A 27962-nucleotide genomic window follows, 5' to 3' on the forward strand; every position below is an offset into this window, starting at 1 on the left:
GGTATTACTGGGTAGGTGGGAGCTCAGACCCCCTACTGGGTATCCACTAATAGCACCCTGGCTGGAAGGGGAAGGGTGTCCCATTACTGTCCCCACAGAGCTCTCAGTGCTACTTGGGGAGAGGACCAGTGAGTGGGGTGAACGTTTTGGCTTCACTAGGCCCCTCTGATGCCCTTCCAGTGAAGGCAGAGAGTGCCTCACCAGCACACTGGGCTGGTGGTGGACACTGACATTGCAGCGAGGGCGATCCAGGTGGGCATGAAAATCTCAGATCCCTACTCTGTCACCCCTGCAGTTGAGCATGAGAACTCATCTGGACTCTGTTACAGCCTGGCAGGGGTGAAACCTTAGGTTCCCCCTCAGCCTTGGCCAACACAGGTGAAGATGAGCCTGCTGGTGTTTTAAGTGGTATTTGACTGACCTAGAGCTGTTACTGATGGAAGAACTCTCTTTCTAGGACACCACCTTCTTGGTTCTTTGCCTAAAAACAAAAACAGTTTTACTGGAACTCTTTTTTTTTTTTTTGTCGTTTGTTGGCTTCCAGTCTGGAATAGAAGAAGCAAAGAGAAGACCTAGGGAAGTTACAGCTGTGCCATTCATTGGGTTCCAAGGTCTCTCGCTGGCCTGCCACGCTCCTCCCAGTCTTCTGCTTGTTACAATGCCTAGGGGTTGTAGTTGTATTTAGCAGAATGAGTCAGTTTTCTAGAGTTGTGGGGTTGGTATCCGTGGATTCAACTAACCATGGATCAAAAGTGTCGTGAGGCCTAGGGTGATTGCATCTGTACCAAAAATGTACAGACTTTTTTCTTGTCATTAGTCCCTAAACAATACAGAATAACATTTGCCTACATTGCATTTGTACTGCGTTAGGTGTTAGAAGTGTTCTAGAGTGAACTTAAAGTATAGGGAGGGTTGTGAGGTTCTATGCAAATGCTGTCATTTGTATAAAGGTTTTGAGCACTCACGGATTTCGCTATCCCTGTGGAATCAAATCCCCATGGCTGAGAAAAATACCTGACATCACACCTTAAAGGAAGCAAGCTGTATTCTGGCTCACAGTTTCAGAGGCTTCAGCCCATGGCTGGCTCCATGGGTGCAGAGCACCTTGGGAGCAGGAGCATCTGGTAGAGCAAAGCAGCTCGTGTCATGGTAGCCAGGAAACAGAGAGAGGAAGGGACCAGGTGACAAGGTACCCTTTAAAAGCACACCCCTGCCCCATGCGACCTACTTTCTCCAGCTAGACTCCACCTCTTAAAATTTCAAGCACCTCCCGAAATAGCACCAGCTGGGGGCCAAGCCTTCAACCCAGATAGCTGTGGGGGACATTTCTGATTCAAATCATAACACCATGGCCACTGAGAGGTGACTGTGCATCTACCCTATCTTCCCAGAATATCACCACTCTTTCTGACTCCGCCTCTATGGCCAGCTGCCCTTTGGTGCAGTAATGTCTGATGAAGAAGTTCTCAGAGACTCCTGTCTTTTCCTTAGGATTTTGCACGGCTTAGGTGCCTGCCTTGTTCTGCTCCAAAGACGCTCAGTGACTGATAAAAGTAATGAGCTCCAGTCTTGAGACTTTCCTATCCCATAATTCTTCCTTCCTGAAGTCCTCGTGCACTTCCCTCAGCCCCGGGGTCAGAGCCCCACTGTTTCTGCCTAGAACTGGAAGCAGTGGGGATGATAGTCACTAGATGGTGTCACCAAACTGCAAATACCTTCAGTTGTTCCTTTCCCAGCAGGCCAGCAGCTCTAGGCCTGGCTTGAGTCAGTAGCATTTCCTGAGAGCTGGGTAGAGGGGGGATGTGCACAGCCACCCCAGAAATTAATGCAATAGAGAAAATGCATGTTCTGAACCTAAGACCTGATCACAGTCAAGTGCGCCTTCCAAAGTGACTCCAGACCTACATCCCCTCCTCTGCCTCTTTCCCGTTCCCCAGCTCACAATGCCTCTTGGTTACCTCAGAGCCACAGAGAGGCAGGGGTGTGGTTAAGAACAGTGAAAAAAAAGCAGTCACTAGAGCTCTCACTCTTCTTCCCGTTTCACTCTCAGACACTGCTGGGGACCCTGACAAGGGAAGACACGAGGAAACAGGTAAATGCCATTTGTTTTTTTTTTTTTTTCTTCATTCAGCAAGCAAGTATGGAGTGGTCACTATGAGCCGGCACAACACCCAGAGCTGGAAGCAAAGCCGAGCCTTCCCTTTCTCCCTCTTGCCTGCATTACAACAGGGTGTACACAGGCTCCTGTTTGTGAACACCCCATGGCCAGGCGTGGGAGCCTTCTGAGAGTGTGGTGAGCCATTGGCTGCCCAGAAGGAATAGTGGAGTCGGGGAAGCTGGCTCCAAGGCCCTGCACACTGGTACACAGGCCATGCTCTGGACAGCGTGTCTCTGTCCTGGGCCTTTGTGCCTAATGTCTGTGGCCTCCACACCCCACCAGACCTCCTCAGCCTTACAATTCCCAGGCCCTGGTCCCCCTGTCTGTGTTCCCGAGACTGCCCCGAGCTCCCGGGTGGTGTGCAGCTCTGCTCTGGGATGTCCCAGGTTCTGCTGGGATGTGGCTAGTGAATGCTGCCCCGGGCAGGGGTGAGGGGAGCTCAAAGCTGTCCCTCAGAACATCAACCCTGCAACTCTGCAAAGCCTTTGGAAGAGCAGGCAAAATAGATCCCATGGCCAGAGAAGTCTGGGTGATGTCCTTTACTCTAGCCCCGTGCTGGAGATGTGTCTTGCAGGCAGAGCTCATTGAAAAGGTTGAAAGGTCCCACAATGCAGAATCTTGTTTAACTTTTTAAACCAGCTTTTCCCAAGTGGCTGTGACCTTGAAGATGTTTTTGTGCAAACACTACTTGGACCTACGGAGCTGAGGTCAGCTCTGCCTGGGAAGACGTGACCCTGCTTCAGCTCATGGTCCCTGCCCAGGCTAAGCCAGCCCAACACCTGGGAACAGGAGCCCTCCTGCTTTCAGCTAGTGGCTTGGCTTTCCCCACACCTGGTACCAGGCCCCCAGCAGCCCTCTGCCTGGGCCCTGCATGAGGTGACAAACAGGCAGAGAGCAGGGCACTGATGCGATGCACAGCAGGTGGGTGGAAGGGTCTTGGGTCCCCCCCCCCCCCCCCCCCCGCTGACACCGGAGTCACACTCTATTGGCACATCCTGCCGGCTCCCCGGGGGGCCAGCTCTGAGGTTATAACTGTTAAGTTTAACTCTCTGTAGAAGTATAGGAAGGTGAAAGGTGAGCTCACTGCACTAAGAGACAGGTATCAGTTGCAAGTTGGTGGCCCTGGGCTGCCTTCAGCCCATGGATAGATTCTGTTAGACTAGCAGCGTGTATTTGTGTATTCTTTTGATTTTGAGACAAGTTATGTCTCAAAATAATATGTAGCCCAGGCTGGCCTTGAACTGGTGATCTTCCTGCTTCAGCTTCCTGAGTGCTGGGATTACAGGTGTGTGCCATCACTCCTGGCGTATTTTTTTTAACATTTTTATCAGCACATCTTAGTTGTACATAAGGGTTCACTGTGACATTTCCATATCTACTTACAATGTACTTTGGTTAGCAATTGTCCCCCATCTCATATTGTTTTTTAAAGCGAGACATTTCACATGTAAATATGGTTTCGTCCTTCTATTAAAACCATGGTGGGCTGGTGGAGTGGCTCAGGTGGTAAACCGCCTGCCTAGAGAGCATGAGGCTCTGAGTTCAAACCCCACTGCTGCCAAAAAACAAACAAAAAACTCCATGGATAATCAGACAGTGTAAGGCCCACATTCCCACTTGGCAACAACAGGCTGGAACTGAGACAGTCCCCACCTTTAGACAAGGCATGACCTTTGTTCCCACCTGGTTGATGCTTCCTCCTCAGTCCTTTGGGCCACATTCTCCTAAGATCTTCCAGCTCCCTCTAAATTCTTTTTTGGTGGTACTGGGGTTTGAACTCAAGGCCTTCTGTTTGTTGGCAGGTGCTCTATCACTTGAGTCACTTTGCCAGCCCAGCTCCTTCTAAACGCACTCCTGGCATCATACTTCATTATTGGTTTTATTTACTTATATACTTATTTGTTTTTGTGGTGCTGGGGTTTGAACTCAAGGACTTAAGCTCTACCACTTGACTTGACCCACTCCACCAGCCCTTTTTGCTTTAGCTTGTTTTCCAGATAGGGTCTCTCACTTTTACCTAGGCTGGCCTCAGACCTTGCTCCTCCAATCTCTGTCTACCAAATAGCTGGGATTACAGGTATGAGCCACCACGATCAGCCTTTCATTAGTAGATTTAGAATGACCCTGATTTTCCAAATCACCATGTCTCCCCCGGGGCAAACTCCTTGTTACCCAGTGCTTGGTGTTCAAGGCACACAGTGGTCTGGTGTATGCCAGACCACACTACCACTCAGAGCCTGGGAGCTGGGTGGGAAATAGTAGAAAATGACAGGTGGGAGAATGAATGAATGGAAGGACGAGAGGGAGGGAGTAGGAAAAAGAAGGGAAGGAAGCTCTTAGGATGAAGAAGCACACGGGTTGAGAGAAGTTTCCAGGAGCATCCCAAATTCCACATCCTCACCATGCAACCAGACATGTCCCCAAGAGCAGAAGAAAGGCGCCAGAGCTCAGTGGGTGAGCAAGAGGTAAGTGACCAGATGACAAACTCTTCCTGCTCAGGGTCCTGTCCAGGCACGACACCATGTGTGTCCTCCACCTCTGGCTCCTCCTGCTTCTGGGTAAGGATTGTGGCCCAAGTAGGTACCTGGATTTTGGGGTGTCCGTGGGCACTGGAGAAGGATAGACCTGGGGAGGAGAAGAGGACACATGAGGTGGGTGGCAGTGTGCATTCGGCATCGGATGTGCAGTTCTCCCTGGCTCGCTCCTCTGCCTGTTACTCCGTCTCTCATGCGATTCTCAGTAGGGCTTTCTCATCACTGTCATGAGTTTCAGAGTACCTGGCTGCCTATCCCTCAAAGAATTGGGAGCTTGACCATCCTCAAACCCTCTACGCCTGGGAGGGGGCCTGCATCTGGATTCCCTGTCAGTACTCAGTCCCAAGGTACAAGGGGTCCCTGAAAAATCTCATCCTGTTCCACAATTATGTGTACGATGACACCATCAAGGACTTCAAGGGGACTGTCCTCTATAATAACACAAAGCCTGGCGAGTTCCCTCCTCAGCTGGGAAGGACACAGTTCCTGGGAGACAGAGAAAGAAACTGTACCCTGAAAATCGACCCAGTGCACGTCCAAGACAGTGGCAAGCTGGGGCTGAGGATGATATCAGAAAAGGACAAATGGATGGAGGAGATTCACCTCAATGTCTCCAGTAAGGCCCTGGGGAATGGAGTCTCCTGCCATTGATGGGGGAGGAAGGAGAGAGGTGGGAAATACTTAGCTACCTGCAGAGGCCAGGTGGGAGTGCTAGCTGGAAAGGGACAGGGAGAGTAGAAGATGGGGCTGTGGCCCGATGCCCACCTCAGGCACACCCCACCCCTCAGCTTCTGCCCTTCCGGAACCCAGGGTTTAGTTTGCCCAATCTTGTGACCTTATAAGAAAAGGTAAAAACCTTTTTTTATCATTTATTTATTTTTGCAGTACTGGGGCTCGAACTCAGAGTCTACACCTTGAGCCACTCCACCAGCCCTTTTTTGCGAAGGGTTTTTTCAAGATAGGGTCTTGCAGAACTATTTTCCTGGGCTGACTTTGAACCTTGATCCTCCTGATTTCTGCCTCTTGAGTAGCTGGGATTATAGGAATGAGCCACCAGCACTCAACTCGTAAGATCTAGATTTTTGAGTGACATCTTCCAGTGTGTTGATGTTGGTGACCAAGTCTAGTGTGGATATGACCGCCAAATGTGGTCAGGTGTTTAATCCATCCACGGCCTGTTTCTTCGGTGCTCAGTGCCGAGCAGTTCTGTGTTTGGGGTGGGAAACGCCCCTCCAGAAGCCACAGTCAAGGGGGGTCTACCGTGGGGGACAGCCCTGCCTCCCCGCCCACCCTGCTTAAAGGGGTGCTGGATCAGGTTTCTCCGAGATTGAGGCCATAAACAAATACAAGTAACTCATCAAAGGTCTCTCTCTCTCTCTCTCTCTCTTTTTGTGGTACTGGGGTTTGAACTCAGGACCTACACTTTGAGCCACTCCACCAGCCTTATTTTTGTGATAGGTGTTTTTGAGATAGGGTCTCATGCATTATTTGCCTGGGCTGGCTTTGAACCGTGATCCTCCTGATCTCTGTCTCCTGAGTAGTTAGATTACAGGCGTGAGCCACTGAGCCAGGCCAAAGGTGTCTTCAATGCTAGCAATACCTGGTCAAAATCACCCAGGGGTGGTCGCAGAGGACATCCTGAGACCAGTAGGAAGCAAACACGAGGAAGTGTCAAATACGATTTCCAGGGAAGCTTCCTGTTGCCAGGACCTCTCAGATGTCATCTCACCTGAGCAGAGAGGCAGAGTGACCTAGCAGGGGACTCCTCTGGGGGCTACTTGGGACCAGGTGTGGAAGGCTGGGATGGGTCCCAGCGCCCAGGTCTCCAGCTCCTCCCTGCTCTTTGCAGAGACCCCTCTTCCACCTCGCATCCAGATTCCTCAAGAGATTTTGGAATCCCAGAGCATCACGCTGACCTGCTCGCTGGATTTTGCCTGCTTTGGGTACCCCGTCCATTTACAGTGGTCCCTGAAGGGGTCCACTAGTAACTCCACCTCGCTTTCCATTGAGAACGTCCGAACCTACAGCCATCTCACCTTCCAACCACAGTGGACTGACCACGGGAGTAACCTGACCTGCCAGGCCACGAATTCCACTGCCGTGCTCTCTGAGGAAACGGTGCAGCTGCACGTGCAGTGTGAGTCTCTCCGGTGTCCGATGGGAAGGACACCGTCCTTGTCACCTTCTCCCCAGTCCCCACTGGGCCCTACCAAGGGGAAGAAGGCCCTGTCTAGATGAGTAACTAGTCTGGTATTAGTTGCCAGCCACTGCAAAGGGCCCAGGCTCTCCTGCCATCTACCCTGTCAGCCCTGGGATTTCAGGACACAGATTCATCTCAGCCTCCACCTTTGGTCTAACAGAATGAAACAATGTAAGCTGGGTGGGATGGTGCATGCCTGTAATCCCAGCACTCAGGAGGCTGAGGCAAAATGATCTAGAGTTCAAGACCAACCTTGGCTATCTCAAGAAACCATGGATTGGAGATGTAGCTCAGTGGCACAGTGCTTGCATAGGCCCTGGGTTCAATTCCTAGCAGCACAAAAGAAAAAAAGTAAACAATCTCTCCTCAATGCCTGGCCTGCTCTTGGGATCACCTGGTTAGTTTTCTTTGTTTCCTCTTGAGGGGAAGTTTTCACATCAGTGTTTTGTGTCTCATTCATTCATTCAATGAATATTTTCTGTGAGCCTACTGGAGAGATACCAGGCTCGTTGCGGCTACCAGTGTGGGTGCAGGACTCAGCAGTAAGCCAAATTTTGCCCACCTGGAGGGTGGGCAAAATATACAGAACATAACTGCAGGTAGTGATAAGTGTATTAAGAACAGATAAATTAATTTTAAAAAGAAGAAAAGAAGGCAGGGTGAGGGCGGGGGGATGAGTGGAGACTTCTCACAGGCTGACATGAGTGGAGGTAAGACCTGGATCCAGGGAGAAATTAGAGCAAATCCGAAGACTTTGAAGTGAGAACTCTGTGCCTGTGACAGCAAAGTTCATAGCCTCCGAGGGCCAAGAAGTAAGAGAGGGAGGAAGTCGAGGGATGGGACGCTAGGGACAGAGCTTTAAGCAGGAGCAGACGAGTTCTGATGGACAATATTAAGAATTCTGCTGCCTGCTGAAGAGACCAGAGGTAGGGGACATGAGAAGTGGGGAGCAGAGACACGAGTGAGGAGGCTGTGACCTCACCTAATAAAAGCACCACTGCTGAGATTTCCCATCCCCTCCCCAACTGCTATCTGTTCCTCCAGACACTCCGAAGTTGAAGATCGAGGTCAGTCCCAGTGATGCCACTGTCATAGAAGGGGAGTCTGTGACCATGACATGCCAGGTCACCAGCAGCAACCCAGAGTACAAGACTTTTTCCTGGCTCAAGGACAGTACTCCCCTGAAGGAGCAGAAGACGCTCACGCTGACTCTGCCCACAGTGGACAGGCACATGAGTGGGAAGTACAGCTGTCAGGCCTCCAACGATGTGGGCAAAGGACTGTCTCAAGAAGTGAACCTCCAAGTGCTCTGTGAGCACCCTCACAGCTGGCCGGGGGGCAGGGACTTAGCACGGTCTTCAGGAGGAGACAAGGGGGGGCTCTCGTGGATGCTTGCTCAGGGGTCCTCACCTCCGCACTTGCCTCTGCTTCTTCCAGATGTTCCTGAACCGTCCAAGGTTCAGATCCACCCGTCACCTGCTAAGGAGGGAAAAGCAGTGGAGCTCATCTGCGTATCACTGGCTAGTCCTCCTGCCAGCAACTACACCTGGTATCACAACGGGAAAGAAATGTCGGGAACAACACAAGAGAAATTCCAGATCCCCAATGTCCACCTCTCGGATGCTGGGAGTTACGCCTGCTTGGCAGAAAACAAGCTTGGTCAAGGACATATTGGCGACGAGGCCACGCTGGACGTCCAATGTGAGCAGTCATAGTATCTGTGGTTCTTGAGGGAGAAGCAGGAAATAGCGGAAGGAAGGCAGATAGGGTGCAGGGGATCCCCGGGTCCTAGGACTAAGCACAGACATAACAGGATCTCCTAACACATGACCTTCTGCGGCTTTGCTGCACCTAGCCCAGAGCCTGGATCATGGTGGATATTCAGTTGATGTTTGTTGAATGAATGAATGAATTACAAGATGTTGAGCAGTGGCTGAGTCCATAAAGAAGTCCTAGAAGTTTCAAGGACTAGGGCAAATGTCTCCTTACCTGTCCACTGCCAGACCTTCCTTAGCACAGTGACTCTTGTCACTGCCTTGATCCCAGGACAGAAAGAATCCATAGGTTTGATCCTTAGACTCTGAGGTGGCCGGTGTGTGGACAGGGTTGTCCAAACCCTGCACATCTGGCTCCAGAGCTGTGCTCCAGCTTGACTGACCCTCCTTCCCTTAAACCACAGTGGGGCCAGATGGCCACAGATGCAAGAGGGAAGCCCACCTGGATTAACTCAGGAACATGTGACTGCAGGGACAGGTGGGGGGCACAGGGAGAGGAAGCAGGAAGGAAAAAGACATTGTGAAAACCAGCCTTGCTTTACTTACCTCTCTGGTCTACTCCCAGATGCCCCCAAGGAGGTGACTGTGATGATTCAAAATGCCACACCGATTCGAGAAGGAGACAGCGTGACCCTGTCCTGTAGCTTCAACTCTAGTAACCCCAGTGTCACCCGGTACAAGTGGAGCCCTCAGGACTCCTGGAGTGAGCTGACATCTGGGGTGCTGAGGATTCAGAGGGTCGCCTGGAATGCCATGCCCATCAGCTGTGCAGCCTGTAACCAGTGGTGTTCATCGTCTTCTCCTGTCAGCCTGGATGTCCAGTGTGAGTGATGGGCAGGGGGACCCAGCAGGTGGCCTCTTTGGGATCTGACGATCAAAGGGTGAGGAGACAGGCCTAGGTCACAGTCTTCAACAGAGAATTGAGGGAAGGTGGGGCAAGGGGACAGAAAGACCTGGGGGGTGGCAAGAGGGCAAGAGGACAAGAAGTCACCTGAGGCCCTGGTCCCACAGATGCCCCCAAGGATGTGAGGGTCCTACAGATCAGTCCTCAGTCAGAGATTCATGCTGGGCACCGAGTCCTCCTCCGATGTGATTTCTCCAAGAGCCACCCCTCAGAAGTGCACTTCTTCTGGAAGAAAAATGGAAGTCTTCTACAAGAAGGAAGAGAACTGGAGCTCATCTCCATCTCCCCCGAAGACTCCGGGAATTACAGCTGCATGGTCAGAAACTCCATAGGACAGACCTCATCCAAGGCCTTGAGGCTCCAAGTGTTGTGTGAGTGCTCCAAGGAGCTGGAGGTTGACAGCATAAAACAGCAGGTGGCAGGTGATCGGCACCGGAGCCCTGACTTGGTTTCCCCTTGCAGATGCACCCCGGAGGCTGCGTGTGTCCATTAGCCCGGAAGGCGGAGTGATGGAGGGGAGGAGTGCAACCCTGACTTGTGAGAGTGATGCCAACCCTCCAGTCAGGCAGTACTACTGGTTCGACTGGAATAACCATGACCTCCAGCACATGGGGCAGACGCTCAGACTGGAGCACGTGAAGGTCAAGCACTCAGGCTCCTACTGGTGCCAGGGGGCCAACCGGCTAGGCATGGGCAGGTCGCTGCCCAGCACCCTCTCTGTCTACTGTAAGCCCTTCCCTCTCCTCCCAGCCTCCCTTCTGGCCTGGCTATCCTGCGGGTTCCCCCCAGGGCCATGCTGGCCAAGCCACAGCTCCTCCTACCCCATGCCCTACATCTCCCCTGTCTGCCCCCATGGGCCAACCCAGCCTGTCCACCCCTCCTGCTCCATAGCCTGTCGCTGTCAGTGCCCCTGTCTGTGACTGCCTGATCTGCTGTCACTCTCCTGCTTCTGTCTGCTGGGCCTACCTTCCAGATGCCCCCAAGTTCCTCCTGAGACTCTCGCTCTACCCCTCTCCCTTCCTTTCTCCCTCCCTCTCCCTCTGCCTCATCTTATTTTTATCTTTTGAGACCTTCATGTTTTTCAGTAAGATAAGACCAATGCATGGAAAAAAATTTTAAGCAAAGTGGCAGAGCGCTTGCTTGGCAAGTGTGAGGCCCTGAGTTCAAACCCCAGGGCCACCAAAAAACAAAAAACAAAACGTAAATAGTGAAAAGATAGACACCCTCACTGTGGACCTCTGAGATCTCCGGTCCCTTCCCTGGAGGCCCCCACTTCCAGTGGCTTGTCACCTCTTCCCGCAAGTTATTCTAACATGCGTGATACATACATGTAGCCACGTGCCCATCAGCACCTCCTGGCTACACACTTTGCTCTGGACTTTGCTTTTTACTGTGTCATCAGAAGGCTTGGAGAGTTTGTTTTGTTTTTTCTTTCTTTTTTTTGAGACAGGGTCTCACTATGTAACCCAGGTTGGTCTGGAACTCACAATCCTCCTTCCTGCCTGATTCTCCCAAATGCTGGGATTATGGGCATGCATCCAGCTTTAGAGATCATTCAGCATCTCTGCACATCTGGTGTCTGAAGATTATTAATTTATTGTACTTTTTCACATTAATGACTGAAGCCGTGGCTTCAAATTTAGATTCTTGACACATAGAGCCCGAAGCTAAAGGAAACACCCTGGTCCAGTCATGGGAAATGTAACCGACACTTTATATTTGTGCTCTGGGACTCGACTTTGTAGACACCTAGCACCTGCTTCATTTCTTAGCGTGGTTTGTTTTGTTCTGGTGGTACTGGGATTTGAACTCAGTACCTTGCACTTGCTAGGCAGCTCTAGCAAGTGCACTTGAGCCACATCCCCACTCCTTTGGTTATTATCCTTATTTTTTTTTGGTGTGGCTGGGGTTTGAACTCAGGGCTTTGCGGTTGCAAAGCAGACCTTCAACCACTTGAGCCACAGGTCCATTTTTCCTCTCGTTATTTTGGAGATGGGGGCCTCAAGAACTGTTTGCCTGGGCTGGTCTTGAGTCATGATCCTCTCAATTTTAACCTCCCAAGCAGCTAGGATTGCAGGCATGAGCCACCAGAGCCAAGCTGCTTTGGGTTTTTTTCGAGGTAAAGTCTTTCTTTATGCCCTGGTCCTCCTGGACTGCAATCATATTTATGCCTATCTGGAGCAACAGGTGTGTGCCACCATACCCAACTTTTATTGATTAAAATGGGGTCTCAAATTTTTTGCCCAGGGTGACCTCCAACCTCAATCCTCCTAATGGCTACTTCCTGAGTAGCTGGGATTACAGAAATGAGCCACCATGCTGGGCATGGGCCTACATATTTTCAAAGGCCTACCTATTGTGCCCTGAATGATTGAACACTGCCCTCTCATCTCCCCAGTGCCCTCAGCAGGGTGGAAGTGTGTGGTCTCTTGCAAGGACAAGTGCACTATAAATTCCTACGTGGAGGCACCAGGTCCAAGAATGGGTGCATTTTAAGTTCTGAGAGTCTGGCTAAAGTGCTCTGAGGGTGAGGGTAACAGGCTATCCTTGGGCTGAGCCTGTTGAAAAAGCTCCTGCCTTGGGGAAAGACTTGGCTCTTTCTTTGTCATGGGAGGTCCCCAGGGCAGGGCCCCTTCTTGCTCTCTGCACCACTCTCCCATTTGGGGAGGAGAAATGCACAGGCACCCGTGTCTCCTTTCTCCACCAGATAGCCCGGAGACCATCGGCAGGCGAGCCGCCTTGGGACTCGGGGTCTGCATGGCTGTCCTCATCTTGACCATCTGGGGGGTGAAACTTCGGCGCAAGTGAGATCCTCCTGCTGCCCCCGCTCCCTCCCCCTCACTGGCCTAATCTGGCCTCCAGTCACTGCTTCCAAGCCTGGATCTGCAGGGTCCTGTTCCCATTCCCCCACCCTCACGGAGTCTTTGTTCCCAGATGGAAGAGGACACAGAGCCAGCAGGGGCTTCAGGAAAATTCCAGTGGTCAGAGCTTCTTTGTGAGCAATAAAAAGGTAGGGTGTGGAGGCCTCTAACCCGGCAACTCAGAAGGCAGAGATGGAGGCCCGTGTTGGGGGGGAGGCAGTTCAGAAGACCCCATCCAAAAAGCAAATTAGGCTCAAGTAGCAGAGCACCTGCCTAGCCAGCCAGTGTGAGGCCCTGAGTTTTTCAAGTCCCAGTTCTAAGGGAGGACCACAAAATGTAGAGTAGCCTTTGACGCCAAGTGAAGAACGTAGGTGAAGAAAGTGGTAGACATCTTCTGAGGCTGGGTGTGGCAGCCATCGCTGTAATCCCAGGACTCGGGAGGCTGAGGCAGTATCACGAGTTCAAGGCCAACCTGGGTTACACAGAGAGACCCTGGCGCACACACTCACAGTCCTCTGGGGAGATCCAGGGCATCAGGCCAGGAAGGGAATGGGAGATCAGTGCTGCAACCTTGCCTCCTCCAGGTTAGAAGGATCCCCCTCTCAGAAGGCCCCCGCTCCCTGGGCTGCCACAACCCGCTGATGGACGATGGCGTGAGCTACGCTGCCTTGCGCTTTTCCGAGACTGATGCTCCAAGAGCTGGGTACTGAGAGCACCTGTGTCCCGGGAGGGATGGGGGAGGGAACGCTGGTGTCCCTTCTGCCGTCTTTGTGCCAGGCCATGCCAGGCACTGCCATATACTCATTACCTCATTCCTGAACCATAACAATCCTTCGGGTAAGTGACCGTCCCCAAAACAAGGCCTGTTCAAGCCAGGGGCACGTGTGCCAAGAGCCAGCCTTTGTCACCCAGGCCAAGGTGTGGTCACAGCACGCATGAGCACACACACATAGACACACATTCAGCACATTTTTATTTAGTTCCTTCTGTGCCTCTGAGCATGACGGACAGAGTTGTTTTCCCAATCGGGGGCTGAGGTAGGGGTGGCCGCTGGGGGACGAGGGAGTTGGGAGGAGAGTTCATGGGAAACCCTCCATGTGTGGCCATTCATCTGCTATCTCTTCCAGAGATGTGGGAACTTCAGAAACACAAGGTCATGTCCCAAACAACGATGACACAGTCACTTATTCAGTGGTGCAGAAGCAACTCGTGGTAAGAATGCAGGGCTGTGGAAGGTTGGGGGACCAGGGCCTGTCTTCAGCCCTGTATGAGACTGACTTGGGTAGACATCAGTGTGAGCATTGGCTGGGAAGACTGTTGTCTTAGTCTGTTGTCTGTGGCCGTAACTAAATACCCGATACTGGTAGTTTATAAAGAAAAGAGGTTTACTTTGACTCATGGTTGATTTTGGAGGTCCAGCATCAAGGGCCATCTTGCTGCAGAGTCCCGAGGTAACACAGGATGTCACATGGGGAGGGGGCACATGCCAGAGTGTGCTCAATTTTATAACAAAAGCTGCACCTTGATAACCCATTATTCTTTAACCCAACCACCTCCCAAGGGGCCCACCTCCAAATACCATGAACATAGGGTTTTGAGGATGAGGTTTCCAACACATAAAATTTGGGGGACAGAGTTAAATGATAGCAGCGGCTCAGGCAGAGCAGAGTTAGAGGCCAGGGCAAGGCACCCCCATGGCTGAGGGGCCGAGCACAGCAGCAATCTGGACTAGAGGACCCTGCTTGGGCCTTCTAGACCTCCAGGTGGAATATCCAAGAGAAAGCTGGGAGAACCAGTGGCAGTGCTGGCTGTCATCAGGCCAGACTTAACACGGTGTGACTTTCTCAGGGTGACTACGAGAACGTGACTCCAAGTTGCCCAGAGGATGAAGGAATTCATTACTCAGAGCTGGTTCAGTTTGGGGCTGGAAAACGGCGCCGGATGCAGGAAGACGTAGAATATGTGACCCTCAAGCAATGAGGTTGGAACAAGTGGTGGTGGACACTCCCAGAGCCAAAGGGGCCCAGAAAGTTCTAGAGCTTTCCCCAGCTGCTACAGTTCAGCAGGGCCTTCTCCCTGCACATGTGCACACATGCAATCGCTGTGCCCGGCCCCAGCCAGCCCTCCTTCTCAGCACTGGTAACCCCGACCCCATGTTGTACAGTTCCTCCTGCTCCCCAACCCCAGCCACCTGCCACCATCCACTCCCACGCAAGCCTGACCCCAGCTGGATATGTCCTTGCTGAGATCAGCTTGTCACTAACATTCTTCTTCCCTTCCCTGTCTCTTTGACCCCCCTCACTTCCACTCACCAGGCCTCTGCCCAATTTCTAACCCTGAGGGAAGTCCCCAGGGAAGGACAGAAATGAGGCAGAAAGAGGCACTGTCCCCAGCTGGCTTCTCCCCTACAAACATGTCTAACAAGCAAGCTAGGCCCTCCATGGAGACGGTAACCTTGCGGTGGCTCCCACTCTCGGGGTTCTGAGGAGGAGCAGATAGACTGACATGAGGTAGACAAGGGCTGCACAATAAAAATGGCACAGATGCCACTTCCAAGAACCAGAACTCTTTGCTGTCTGTAGAACTGAGTGGGATGGGGCAGTGGGGAGGCATGGGGGTGCCTGGGACATGGTGACCGTGTGATCAAGTCAGAAGATTTGAGGGCCTGGTCGTCTTGCTGGGAAAAGGTGGCAAGCAGGGATTTGAATCATTTTTCTTTTCCAGTCCTGGGATTTGAACTCAGAATCTAGGCAGGCACTCTATTTGAACCACATCTCCAGCCTCTTTGCTTTTAGTGAGTTTTTCAGATAGCTTCTCACATTTGGCTCAGGGTGGACTGGACGGTGATCTTCCTACCACTGCATCCTGAGTAGCTGGGATAACGATGAACACCACCACATCCAGCTTGTTTTTGAGACAAAGCCTTGCTCACCTCTTCTTGGGCTATCCTTGAACCTCCGAGCTCCTATCTCACCTCCTGAGTAGCTGGGATTACAGTCATGAGTCACCACACCTGGCCAAAGGAGTTTGACTCTTGATTCTTCTGCTGAACCCGGCTGAGTAATCTCAGACAGAGTTTGAGCTTCGTTTTCTGTGTCTGGGAGACAGAGTTGCCACACAATACCATGCAGGTGGCTCAAAATAGGAAGTGAGGTCTAATCTTATATACAGTGGAGTCACATTAAGAGGCCTAGCACTGAAGCCAAAAGATTCTCAAACCCCCAGTTCCTATCTTTTACTAACAAAAAAAAAAGAAAAATGAAAAGGGAAGCTGATTCGTTACTCATAGCTATTCTCAAAAGGAGCCCTACTGAGTTTTTTCACAACCCACAGCTGCTGAAAGTTCTCGAAAGCCCACAGCTCTGGTGTCATTCTCTGTTACCCCACTCTCTCCCTAGCATGTTCTGATTGAGACTTTACACCTTGCAGGGCCAGGCCCCTCCCCACTTCTGTTGTGAGCTTTCCCTGCCCAGCCACCTGCTCAGCCCCTTCTGCTCAGAGGCAGCAACATGTGGTTAGCCAGTCAGCAAGGTGAGGAACCTATAATTCCTGGCACATGTGGTTCCCCAAAGTGCCACCTTCTTTTCCAGCCCTCTCTCCACATCTCTGCTCAATACCAGAATTCTTGGAATTCAGAATGAGGTATTGATTTCCCCATCTTGGTCCCCAATTTGATTTCTTGTGAAATTAACTCCTTTGAAGGATGGAAAGACTTGGAGAACAGTTTAAATGTGAAGAGGGTGTTGGGCTTTTTGTACCCCAGACAAGGTCCAGTGTCATCCATCTGTTCATTCGTTCATTCATTCATTCATTCATTCACGTATGAAGCAAACGTGTACCGAGCTCTAGAATTCATTCAGCACACAGCCAGTTGCAGAAAAGATAAGACATAATACCGGTGGCACAGGGCTCTCTAGTCCAGTCTAGGGTCTCCAAAGGTTTATAGGGCAGGGTCCTCTTGAGGGAGCTGAAGCCTGATGAGGCCTGGCTCAGGCTCCCTGGCAACCATCAGGTGCCTTCCCATCCTGTCCCCAGGGCCAGCTGCTGACTTAGAGCTCCTTCATGACCCATTGACCACGAGATGTGGAAGTCAACAGTATCGCCGAGGCGTAAAAAGCAGGTGACCAGGAAGCTTGGAGGCCAGGGACTCCAGAGCACAAGTGGTCCTCCACCCTGCCCCAGATGGAGCCGTCCCCTTGGGGCCCAGAGCACCTACTGAGCAGCCTGCACCGCAGTGAACAAAGCAGATGGACTCTCTGCCCTCACAAGGCCAGCATCTGGCAGAACTGCCACAGACATGGCGTCACAGTGGCAGGGCGCTCTGAGTTAGCACAGGGCAAGATACATTCAGGGCAGGGGAGGTGCGGGTTGGAACAGAGGAATCAAAGAAGACCCTCTGCGGATGTGACACAGCTGGGACCCCAAGTTCGCAGGCAGGTGGGGCCAAAGCAGAGATGGCGAAGACCCCATGTCTCCCCTCAAGCTCTTATGAGACCCTTACCACAGTACAACTTGGAATTGGGAAGGACAGAGAGGTCTGGTGCCCAAAACACCTCCAAGGAAACAGAGGATGGAAGGTGAGAGGCTATGTAAGGTGTGTGCGCGCGCACCCACGAGAGAGAGAGAGAGAGAGAGAGAGAGAGAGAGAGAGAGAGAAAGAGAGAGAGAGAAAAAACTGAACAACCCCCTGGAGACTTCAATTGTCCCCAGTAAGAACAGTCAGATGTCCCCACCCAAGTGCACCAGGGAAGAGCTGGCCTGGACATCTATGCCACCCAGAGAGAGGCGGAGCTGAAACCACAGCCTGGCTTCTCCAATGCCAGCCACGTGAGACTTGCCTGTCTCCCTTTCCTTTTCGTCTCCGCCTATTTGGGAAGCAGAAGGAAGCCAGGGGGAAAGGAGGAAGGGGACAAGAGATGGCAATGGGGACGAATGTCATGATGAAACCCATCATTTTTTACACTTAATATACACTAGTAAAAAAGTTAAATAGTTAAAACCCCACTGTTGGGGAAGTAGGTAGAGGGGCAAGGAGAGGGAGGGGCAAGGAGAGGGAAGGGCAAGGAGAGGGAGGGAAAAGCTGCCTGTGGGGTGCGCAAGCAGCTCTGTGGTCTGGCCTGGAATACCCCATTAGCTGCTTGAGCTGCTGGTGCTTCTGGTAACGGCCCTGCTACCCCGCCCTTCCCTCCCTTCCGGCTCACTGCCCATCCTGGGTGCCCTCTGGCAGCCCAGGGAGGGGACACCTGGGCTTCAGAGACATCTGGCAGCGCCAAGAGGTGAGTCCCTCTCTCTGTGGCTCCTCTCCTCACCAGCCATTAGTCTCCAGATCCCCAGTCCTGCTGCCCAGAAGGGATTTCCCTGACATCCTGTCAAGGTCACCTCCCCCCTTACGCTGATGGGACCCCACTTGCTCTTGGAGTTCTCCCTTGGGGACCCTTTTGCTTGATGTAACTTGTATCCAAACCACAACTTCTCTGGGCTTTGGGGTCCTTCCATCCCCCCACCTGCCCTGTGGGCTTTTCATTGGGGGTGCAGCTGCTCTTACTAAGGAATGGGGGGCAGGGAGCAAACTCAGGGCGTCTAACTCCAGTTCCCAAGTACACCGTATGCACTCCAAGCTGCCCTGCTCTGATTCTTTGCCCCTCTCTCCCCAGAGTCTCAGGGATCGCGAGGCCTCTACTTCCCTGGGACCACCCATCTGCCCTCTTTGCCCATGAAGCCACACTTGCTCTCTGCATTCTAAGAGGCAACTGTTGGAGGTCCAAGTCTCCAAGTCCTCACTTCAGATCCAGGCTGTACCGATACCTGGCTGTCACCTCCTTCTGCAGGCCTCAGCATCCTCAAGCGTCTCACCGGCTGGCTTTGGGTGGGGATCCAGGAGCACCTGCTCTCTGTGGGCCATCTGAGTACAGGTCGCAAGTGCAGCACAGGAGGCCGGCCCCATGGACCTGCCCCCACAGCTCTCCTTCGCCCTCTACGTGGCGGCCTTTGCACTGGGCTTCCCACTCAACGTGCTGGCCATCCGAGGTGCCGCATCCCACGCACGGCTCCGCCTCACTCCCAGCCTGGTCTATGCCCTCCACCTGGGCTGCTCAGACCTCCTGCTGGCCCTCACTCTGCCCCTGAAGGCGGTGGAGGCCCTGGCCTCGGGGACCTGGCCTCTGCCAACCCCACTCTGCCCTGTCTTCATCCTGGTCCACTTTGCCCCGCTCTACGCCTGTGGGGGCTTCCTGGCCGCCCTGAGTGCTGGCCGCTACCTAGGAGCTGCCTTCCCCTTTGGCTACCAAGCCATCCGGAGGCCATGCTATTCCTGGGGGGTGTGTGTGGCCATATGGGCTCTGGTCCTCTGTCACCTGGGGCTGGTCCTTGGCTTGGAGGCCTCGGGAGGCTGGCTGGACAACACCACCAGCATCCTGGTCAACACCCCAGTCAATGGTTCCCCAGTCTGCCTGGAGGCCTGGGACCCGGCCTCTGCCTGGCCTGCCCGCCTCAGCTTCTCTGTCCTGCTCTTCTTTCTACCTTTGGTCATCACCGCCTTCTGCTACGTGGGCTGCCTCCGGGCACTGGCCCACTCAGGCCTGAGCCACAGGCGGAAGCTAAGAGCGGCCTGTGTGGCCGGCGGGGCCCTGCTCACGCTGGTGCTCTGCTTGGGACCCTACAATGCCTCCAACGTGGCTGGCTTCGTGAACCCAGACATGGGAGGCCCCTGGAGGAAGCTGGGGCTCATCACGGGGGCCTGGAGTGTGGTACTCAACCCTCTGGTGACTGGCTACTTGGGAGCAGGTCCTGGCCGCGGGACAGTGTGTGTGGCAAGAACGCCAGGAGGACCGACTCAGAAGTAGCATCCCCTGCTAGGGGAAGGGGGATGGGACGGGAGGGTTGGGTGGCTTCTCCAGGTCCCTGGTGGCTGGAACCCACGAGAACTGCAGGGCCATCTAGCCTAGGGCTATCCCTGAAGCCTGTCATGGTCAGGATTGAGGCTGGAGAGGAGGAGAGAGTGGAGGCCAGGACTGGGCACAGGGGAAGGTGGGTCTGCCCCCACATCCCTTCTGCCTGTGTGCCAGTGGGCTGCCGAAGAAGCCTGCTTCAATTCAGTGGGAACACCACCATGATGACACATTTCAGGAGTGCTACTCAAATCATTTCCCAGGGAAGAGCATTTTTAATTTCTGAAGAGAGGAGACAGCAGGCAAGATAATGGCGCTGCCATTTTGAACTCACAAGGGGGCAGCATTTGAGCTGTACACAGAAAGCTGGGGGCAGGGCAAACAGCACTGGTGACAAAGCATGTAGTCTCTAATAACGTGACAGGCACCATCAAGTGCTTTATCAGAAGTGTTGCTGTCATATCATCCTTACCCATCCCGCACCTTTTAAAAGGGACTACGACTTGCTGTGTCACCGGGGCTGGCCTGGGCTCCCTGGGTATTCTCCTGCTTAAACCTCCCAAGTAGCTGGGACTACAGGAGTGTACCACTGCACCTGGCTCACACAACCCTTTGATTCTCTCAGGTGACCGCCAGATGGACAGGTTGTCACCACACACGGTGCCAGGCAGGGAGGCGTCAACACTGACTAAATTCTACCTTGGGCTCTTCCTCACCCAGCCATGTGCCTTCAAGGGAGGGAGCATTTTGTTTTCATTTGAAAAAAATCACATTCCTTCAGTAGCTCACCTAGGTGTGGGCTGGTGCTCCTAGCCTACAAGGGTGTACCTTGCCCAAATTTACCTCAAAATGATGCATGAAGCAGTCCAGGAGGCAATGTATTATCATCTTTATTTTGTAGACAGCATTTTGCCCAAGACTTTACAGCAAGGACAGGGCAGTCAAGGAAAGTGATTCTTCCAAGTAAGACCCCCCCAAGCATCAGGGGACATTTGGAAAAACTTGGGATGCCAGGTTAATACTTAATATTGGTGGCTTATTTATTTATTTATTCATTTATTTTTGGCGATAGTGGGGTTTGAACTCGGGGCCTCACACTTGCTAAGCAGGCACTCTACCATTTGAACCACGCCACCAGCTCTTGGTGGTCTATTTTAAGGAGGTGATGGGTGGCATCCCAGCCCATGAGAGGGGAAAGGCAGAAGGAGACAGACACCTGGCATCTGCTCTGATGAGGCCAGAGGAAGGAATTGGACTTGTTTTTTAACGACAGTAGTGCTACCCACATATAGGAGCACAGTGGTAGCCACGTGGCTGGTTGGTGTGACATTTTTGCAGGCTTAAATGTGTACAAGTGCAAGGCCTTTTGTTTTATTCGATGACTCGTTTCTAGAAGAGGGACAAGGCACTGATGTTCCTCACATCCCTGCCAAGAGAGTTCCTCCCTACTTATTTTATAAATATGGAAAGAGACAGGCTGGAGAGGTTAAGTAAAGTTCTGCCTTGCACCCTTAGCAACAGCCAGGAATGAGAGGAAAAGCCCAAACTCCAGTCCAGGCCACCCCGCTCCCCGCCCCACAGTGCTCTGCTGAATTGGTGGGGGCTGGGCCCCTGCTCTGGGTAACCTGGGCTTCCTCCCACATAGGGGAGAATCCAGACCCTTCGTGGGGGGCCGAAGACCTGCACAATCCGCTCTGGCCTCCTCCCCCCACCCCAAGTCCTAAACCTTCTCCTAGTCCCTCAGGGGGGTCTGCTGTGCACCCCCATTCCCTCTGCCTGGAACATTTCCTGAAAGTCAGTGCTGTTGTGTTTATGCCTCCCTCCAGCTTCACAGCCACTAAATGTCAGCACAGTGACCAAAAAACTGCTTGCTCAGTTATACTGTAAACGACTTAATTGAAATATAATTTGCATATCATAAAATTCACTCATGCTAGGTTGTCCAGGCCAGTAATTCTCAGTAAATTTACTGAGATGAGCACTCTAGTCGCAGGACATTTTGCCGCCACCGGTGTATTTACGGTTCATCTCAGTTCCAGCCCTGGCTTCCTGACAGCCACTAATCTACTTTCTGTCTCTGAAAATTTGCCTGTCCTGGAGGGCTCATGTAAATGAGATCATGTAAGATGCAGCCTCTCGAGGCTGGCTTGTTGCACTTAGCATGACAGACGTCCATCCTGTGGTGGGATGTACGGTGGGTGTTTCTTTTTGTTGCAGGTGGACCACCCCAGGTGAGGTTTCTGGGGCGGGATTGTTGGGTTTTGGTTAACTGTGACTAATGCTGTTTAGAATATTTGTGAGCAAGTGTTTCTGTGCACTCATCTTCATTTCTCTTTAGTAAATAATACCTATAGTAGAATGTTGGGTTTCCTGGTAAATTTATATTTAACTTTTTTTGTTAGGATCGGAATTTGAACTCAGGGCCTTGCGCTTGGTAGGCAGGTGCTCTACCACTTGAGCACTTTTTTTTGCTACATAGTTATTTTTTCAGGTAGAATCTCACATCTCTGCCCAGGCAGGCCTCAGACCACAATCCTCCTGTTACCGGATGTGTGCTGTAAGGAGTCCCTGGTTCAGAAGATCTCAGGTCCTTGTGTCTCCTGAGCAGAGAATTGGACAGAGATACAAATTGCAAAACAGTAGCAAAGCCTCATTGAAAGGAAAGGAAAGAATATGTATCTCACCGGGAAAGAAAAGTGGTGGCCCAGCCCAGGTGGCACAGAAGAACGGATCTTTATTCAAAGGGCAATTAACATGTTTTAAGGGGATAATCTGGGCGGTCTCTGAAGGAGGGACTAGGGGATTGAGATGTTTGATTGACGAGGTCTTTAATTGTGTGTATGAGATGCGACCAAAATTCATGAAGTCTTAAGCAGAGGGCCTTCCCTGAGAGGTCAGATTGAGGACAGATTCCCCTGTACTGGGCATGTGCTGTTCTTCTGGTCTGAACCGGGAAAGACACTCCCCTTGTCTTTTGGGATTTACAATTAGAAAGGAATCCACAACTGAGGGGATGTTCAAGGGTGGCGCTGGGTGGGGAGGAGGAATTCAACGTGGGGTGACAGTCCCATGGTGGGTTACTTCCGTGTCACTAGTCCACCTCCTTCCCACCTGTGCTTCCCATGTACCTCAGATCACAGGTGTGCACCGTCACATCTGGCTTATTGATCAAAATGGGATCTCAATAACTTTTTGCCTAGGCTGGCCTCAAGCCTTCATCCTCCCAATCTCCACTTTCTGAGTGGCAGAGACTACAGGCATGAAGCACCATGCCTGGTTATCTTTCTCCCCAGCTCTGAATGAGAGCTCCATCTTCTCATCATCTTTGCCAAAACTTGGTGTTGTCTGGCTTTTTGCTGATGGCCATGTTGGAGTGAACAAATATATTGTCTCTGAAGTTGAAGAGAACCCTGGTACTTAAAGGAAAGACACTTACCATCATGAGGCAAAAGCATTTCAGGACATCCACCAATGATGTCCTAAAGAGCAGAGTGGCTGTGATGGGTAATGTGCCCACCAAAAGGCAACCGCCACCATCATTGACACCTCCATCACCTATCATCACCACCTAGAGACACACCTGCACCATGACAAGAGCTATGGCAGGAACAGTGCCAGCCTCCCTTCTAGGCCTTTGACAAATATGTTTTAAGCTATGAGGTTGTTGCTATAATTATCCCTGCTTTCTAGACAAGAACAGGGGACACAGAGTTGAAGTCACTTGCCCCAAATCACAAAGTTATCAAGAAACAGGGTCCAGCCTTCCGTCACCACACCACACCTCCTGCCCTCACCAGGCAAACTGGACAGGGTCATTCTAGAGAAAGGACAAAGCTTCAGTGAAGGAGAGAGAGGAGAGGACAGAATCAGCTGGGGCCTGGAGTGATCGGGCAGCCCAGCCAGAGCTGCCCCAGGAGCAAGGCCCACGTTGTGGAATTTGCTCTGCCTTTTGCATACGGCCCGCAGCCCTGGTAACAGAGCTCAAGGCATCTTTTGTGCGGTTGTTTCACAGCCAGTGACGTCACGGGCACTGCCAGGTCTTTATCATTTCTCTCGGATAAATCGCTCTCTGCACTTGGGCTGGAGGAGCGGGCAAGGTGGCGTGCGGCAGAGCGCTCAGGTTCTCCTGCAAGCAGGTGAGCGAGGGGCCGAGGGCTGCATCTCTGAGGTTTTTGCACTAGGGGAGCACCAAGAAACCAGGAAGGCTGGTGGGTTGGCCCAGGATGCGTGTGTGTGGGAGGGTGGCAGCCGTAATAGTGCTCCTGGCTGATGGATGAGACAGGAAGGAAGACCCCCCCACACACCCAGACTACCACCTCCATCTCCTTCTGTCTCTCCAGCGGCTGTGAGCATGGGGACAGTGCAGGACTGGACTCACTGGCTCTACTTCTCCGTGTACCTCTTTGCCTTCCTCGTGGGGCTACCCCTAAACATCATGGCTCTGGTGATCTTCGTGGGCAAGCTGCGGTGCCGCCCCGTGGCCATGGATGTGCTCTTACTCAACCTGACCATCTCAGACCTGGTCCTGCTGCTGTTTCTGCCATTCCGCATGGTAGAGGCCGCCAATGGCATGCACTGGTCCCTGCCCTTCATCCTCTGTCCCCTGACCAGTTTCCTCTTCTTCACCACCATCTACCTGAGCTCCCTCTTCCTCACGACCGTGAGCATCGAGCGCTTCCTGAGCGTGGCCTACCCGCTGTGGTACAAGACCCGGCCCAGGGTGGCCCAGGCTGGGCTAGTCAGTGGCATTTGCTGGCTTCTGGCTGGTGCCCACTGCAGTGTGGTCTATGTCGCTGAATTTTCTGGGAACATCTCCGAAAGCCAGGGTGCCAATGGGACCTGCTACCAGGAATTCCAGGATAACCAGCTGGCCATTGTGCTGCCCGTCCGGCTGGAGATGGCCGTGGTCCTTTTTTGGGTACCCCTGATCATCACTTGCTATTGCTACAGCCGCCTGGTGTGGCTCCTCAGCCAGGGACCCAGCCGGCGAAGGCGGAGAAGGGTGGTGGGACTCCTGGCAGCCACTCTGCTCAATTTCCTTGTGTGCTTTGGGCCCTACAACGTATCCCAAATGGTGGGCTACATCCAGGGAGAAAGCCCGGCCTGGAGGAGCTACGTGCTACTCCTCAGCACCTTGAACTCCTGCGTGGACACCATGGTCTTCTATTTCTCGTCGTCTAGGTTCCAAGCAGACTTTCAGCAGCTGCTGGGCAGGATGACGGGGGGCTGGAGCCTGTGGAGTCAGGAGACCAGCACAGAGCTGAAGGGAAAGAGCGGAGGAGAGGAGCGGTTGCAGGACTGTCCAAGCTAGAGAACAGGGTGGGCTCTCAGACTCAAGGAGGGCTGGCCCGGTGACCTGGGCTCCAAGTGAGACCCTCTGGGGCGGCAGGTACAGAGATGTACTGCCCTTAACGAAGTTCCCAGCTCCAGGTAGGCAGGACTGAGTAGTGGTGGACTGGGGCTTGATGTGGCTTGGGCCAGAGTCTTTTTTTCTTTTTTGGTAGTCCCGGGGTTTGAACTCAGGTCCCTGAGTTGGCTAGGTGGGCACTCTACCACCTGAACCACACTTCCAGCTCTTTTTGCTTTAGTTTATTTTCCAGATAGGGTCTTGTGATTTTTGCCCAGGGCTGGCTTTAGATTATGATCCTCCTGCCTACACCTCCAGTGGAGCTGGGATTACAGGCACTTGCCACCACGCTCAGCCTCTGTATCCGTTCTTTCAGAGGATGTGCTCCCCAAGCCCACTCCTGATTTCACCTCCCTCCTTTCCCATCCTCATGCAAGCCTGGGAATCAGCTCGGGGAAGTTGTCAGGGTAGTAGAATGCTCTGGAAGCAAAGGAATCTCCACCCAGTAGGCAGCTGCTTTCCTGAAGGACAGGGAGGAGTTAAGAGCAGGAAGCAGGACTGGAAGCAGCTGCCCAGAGGCTTGGGAAGAAGAGGGAGGAAATCTGCCCTCCAGAGCTGCTGCTACCAGGAGTGGGGGGACACAGGGCTCCCTCACGTTGGCTTTTCCAGAAAATGTCCATTGCCCAGGGACACTGATGGACAATGACGGAAAAAGATATACCCAAATAAATTTGGTAGCAAGCAAAAGAAAACAGTTTTTTCTTCCTTTCCTGGGTTTTGAGTGGTGGATGTGGCGGGTGTGCTGAAATACCTGGACTGTGAGGATAAAGGGCCAGACAAGATGCCCAGGGGCTGGCAGAGGCCCCAGGTTGGAGGAAGCAAAATAACAGCAACCTCATCTTAAGGAGCTGACCTGATTCCTTAGCTTCCTGCGTTTCTAAATCGTGTGGTAGAGACTATTATTATCACTATTTATGGATGAGGACAGGCCAGAGAGGTGATATCACTTCCTTGGAACCCCAGATTGAGGTAGCTGGACTTAGTTGACTCCAAAACTTACTCTCCCAGACTGGGCATGGTAGCACATACCTGTCACCCCAGTTACTCATGAGGCAGAGGTAGGAAGACTGAAGTTTAAACCCACTTTCACTGACATGTGCTCACCAAGCAGGGCTCGTTTTCCACTGAGGGGTCCATGAGAAGCACCTAGCTTCCCAGTGAGACAACCAGAGAAATGCTACCCTGTTGGCACTCAAGCAGTTTTATTGCAGAAGCATTTATCAAGCGCCTACTAGGTATAAATGGCTGGGCTGGGAACTTCAGGAACCCAATACTAAATGAATGTTGCTTGGGTGCTGGGAGAAGGAGTAGCTGGGGGGGGCGTTGAGTGGGAGGAGAGAGACATCTCTGAAGTGGATGCAAACATGGATCTACATGGTTTGGAAACGAGCCAGTCCTGCAACTCCAAAATTGGCACCAAAGCTGGATTGAGACCTCCCTCAGCACCACCCATCTCAGTGACAGGCCTGGACAGTGAGGAGAGAAGCCATCAGAGTGTGGGCAGTGGCCTAGGTGGGGTGAGGGGAGTAGTCACATTCCCATGATCCCCCAGAGGGGTTCTCAGGACCTTGGATCCTGCACCATGTGGACAGAGGGGCAGAAGCAGAGAGGTAGTGATAAGAGTGTATGTGTGGTGACAGTGACAGACCATCAAGTACCAACAGGGCAAGAAGTGTTGAACTTCCTGTGAGGAGGGAATCCCAGCCAGCGTGGGTATTTTGGGGGTGCTGGGAGGGATCGAAGCAGATGGGATCTCCCAGGGCAGAGACCAGAAGGACCCACTTTCTGGCTGCCATGAAGAACCAACCAGAGAACCAACCATTGGGCATCGGACTCCCTGAAGACAGCAAAAGTAAAGCCCATTTCTCCCACTGTATGTGGCCCTGTCCCCTGTGGCATCTTTTTATTTCCTGTCCAGCACCTTCTTTTCCCTGCCCAGGAAACTTCAGTGCAGTAAATATATCTGACATCTCTTTATACGTGTGACATTTTGGAAGGACACCAGCCATTGTAAGATTTTTTTTTTTTTTTCACTTCCAAAGAACATTGGTTTCAACTTTTGGGGGACAACATCGCCCCTGGTGAGAACAGTGCTCTAGAGAAACACCCCATCCAGTAAGTGATAAAGCCCATCTCCCACTGCTGGAGCCCAGCAAGGTCAAGTTCATTGTTCTGCTGCAATGAGGGAAGGGTGTGTGTCCCACAAGTGGAGCCAAGGAGATGGAGAATAGGAGGTAAGGGCCGAGCAAGATGTGGAGGAAGCTGTGTCTGCCAGGCTTGAAGCACAGTGTGGGTGTGGTAAAGGGGTCACCATCGGGCCTAGGAGCCCACCAGAAACTCAAAAACAAAGGGGGGGAGGTGTCGCTGGGGAGGGGTGGAATGTGATCCAAGTGTATCATAGGCATATGTGGAACTACCAGAATGTGTAATTAATACCCTCGTGTAATTAATATATGCTAATTGAAAACCAGCCTTGGGCCCGAGCAACACCAAATGACGACAAAGGTAGTGTTGTGTGAGTGGAGTTCCTTCTGTCCAGCTCGGGGGGCGGGGGGGTTGAAAGTCAGAGGCTGGGACAGGGAGGCCCTTCTCACTGACGGGCGTCGAGCCAAGCTGCTGAGCACCGTGATGTTAGGAAACAAGGGTTCTTGGCAATATAATTTTGCGAATTAACTAAGCATGTTTTTAAAGACTTTTTTCTCTTGATGGTACTAGGGATTGAACTTAGAACCTCAGGCTAGCTACTGCTGTACCACTTGAGCCACAATCCCAGGTACTTTGTTTTTCAGATAGGGTCTCCTGCTAACTTTGCTATGTGTGGCCTCAGACTAAAATCCTCCTACCTCTGCCTCCTGAGTAGCTGAGATTATAGGCATCACTACCATGCCCTGCTGAAGTTTTTAAAAGAGAGTCTTTTCTTCTTAATCAAAACCCAGGGCAGTGCAATCCAGGAGAGAGGAAAGGGAGACATGGCTGGTCTTTGTCTTGGCTTACAGAGGGATGAGGAAGATATGGGGATTGTAACTCAACAAATGAGACCAGAAAACCCAGGAGGCCACCCAAGAGGTTACTGAGAAACTGACAGTGACCACTCAGTCCATCCTGATGGAAGGCAGTGGGTGGTGAGACCCCCAAAGGCCCATGCCCGATAAGCTCCAACTCAATCCACCCAAGCCAGGCAGAGGTGGGTGGTGGGCTGCCAAGCAGGGTGGAGCCATGGGGGATGGCCATAGAGC

The 27962-nt window shown here is 52.4% G+C and overlaps 3 protein-coding genes across 12 annotated transcripts; all 3 read left to right on the forward strand.

Annotated features, from left to right (window-relative positions):
• The first annotated feature begins 1993 nt into the window (after positions 1 to 1993).
• On the forward strand, positions 1994 to 16609 carry Cd22 (CD22 molecule). 10 transcript variants are annotated; one of them, XM_074057036.1, is made up of 16 exons: positions 1994 to 2092; positions 4180 to 4235; positions 4658 to 4716; positions 4925 to 5308; positions 6542 to 6829; positions 7937 to 8203; positions 8330 to 8593; positions 9233 to 9490; positions 9679 to 9942; positions 10034 to 10297; positions 12279 to 12375; positions 12506 to 12581; positions 13017 to 13135; positions 13560 to 13644; positions 14281 to 14413; positions 16468 to 16609. In XM_074057036.1, exons 3-15 carry the CDS (start codon positions 4680 to 4682, stop codon positions 14410 to 14412), a joined length of 2535 nt encoding a protein of 844 aa, XP_073913137.1. In that variant the 5' UTR covers positions 1994 to 2092; positions 4180 to 4235; positions 4658 to 4679; the 3' UTR covers position 14413; positions 16468 to 16609. The 10 variants fall into 10 exon arrangements, 9 of the variants coding, with proteins under 9 accessions (XP_073913137.1, XP_073913136.1, XP_073913143.1 ...); XM_074057035.1 differs by lacking the exon at positions 16468 to 16609 and having other exon boundaries at positions 14281 to 15018; XM_074057038.1 differs by lacking the exon at positions 16468 to 16609 and having other exon boundaries at positions 2019 to 2092; positions 4931 to 5308; positions 14281 to 15017.
• A 195-nt stretch (positions 16610 to 16804) lies between these two features.
• On the forward strand, positions 16805 to 21594 carry Ffar1 (free fatty acid receptor 1). The gene has a single exon (XM_074057044.1). The coding sequence runs from the start codon at positions 18375 to 18377 to the stop codon at positions 19272 to 19274; it is 900 nt and encodes a 299-aa protein (XP_073913145.1). The 5' UTR covers positions 16805 to 18374; the 3' UTR covers positions 19275 to 21594.
• Positions 21595 to 23668: 2074 nt separating this feature from the next.
• On the forward strand, positions 23669 to 24972 carry LOC109689418 (G-protein coupled receptor 42). The gene has a single exon (XM_020168270.2). The coding sequence runs from the start codon at positions 23671 to 23673 to the stop codon at positions 24628 to 24630; it is 960 nt and encodes a 319-aa protein (XP_020023859.1). The 5' UTR covers positions 23669 to 23670; the 3' UTR covers positions 24631 to 24972.
• Positions 24973 to 27962: the final 2990 nt, after the last annotated feature.

The sequence above is a fragment of the Castor canadensis genome, chromosome 16 (genome assembly GCF_047511655.1).
Source record: "Castor canadensis chromosome 16, mCasCan1.hap1v2, whole genome shotgun sequence".
Lineage (NCBI taxonomy): Eukaryota > Metazoa > Chordata > Mammalia > Rodentia > Castoridae > Castor > Castor canadensis.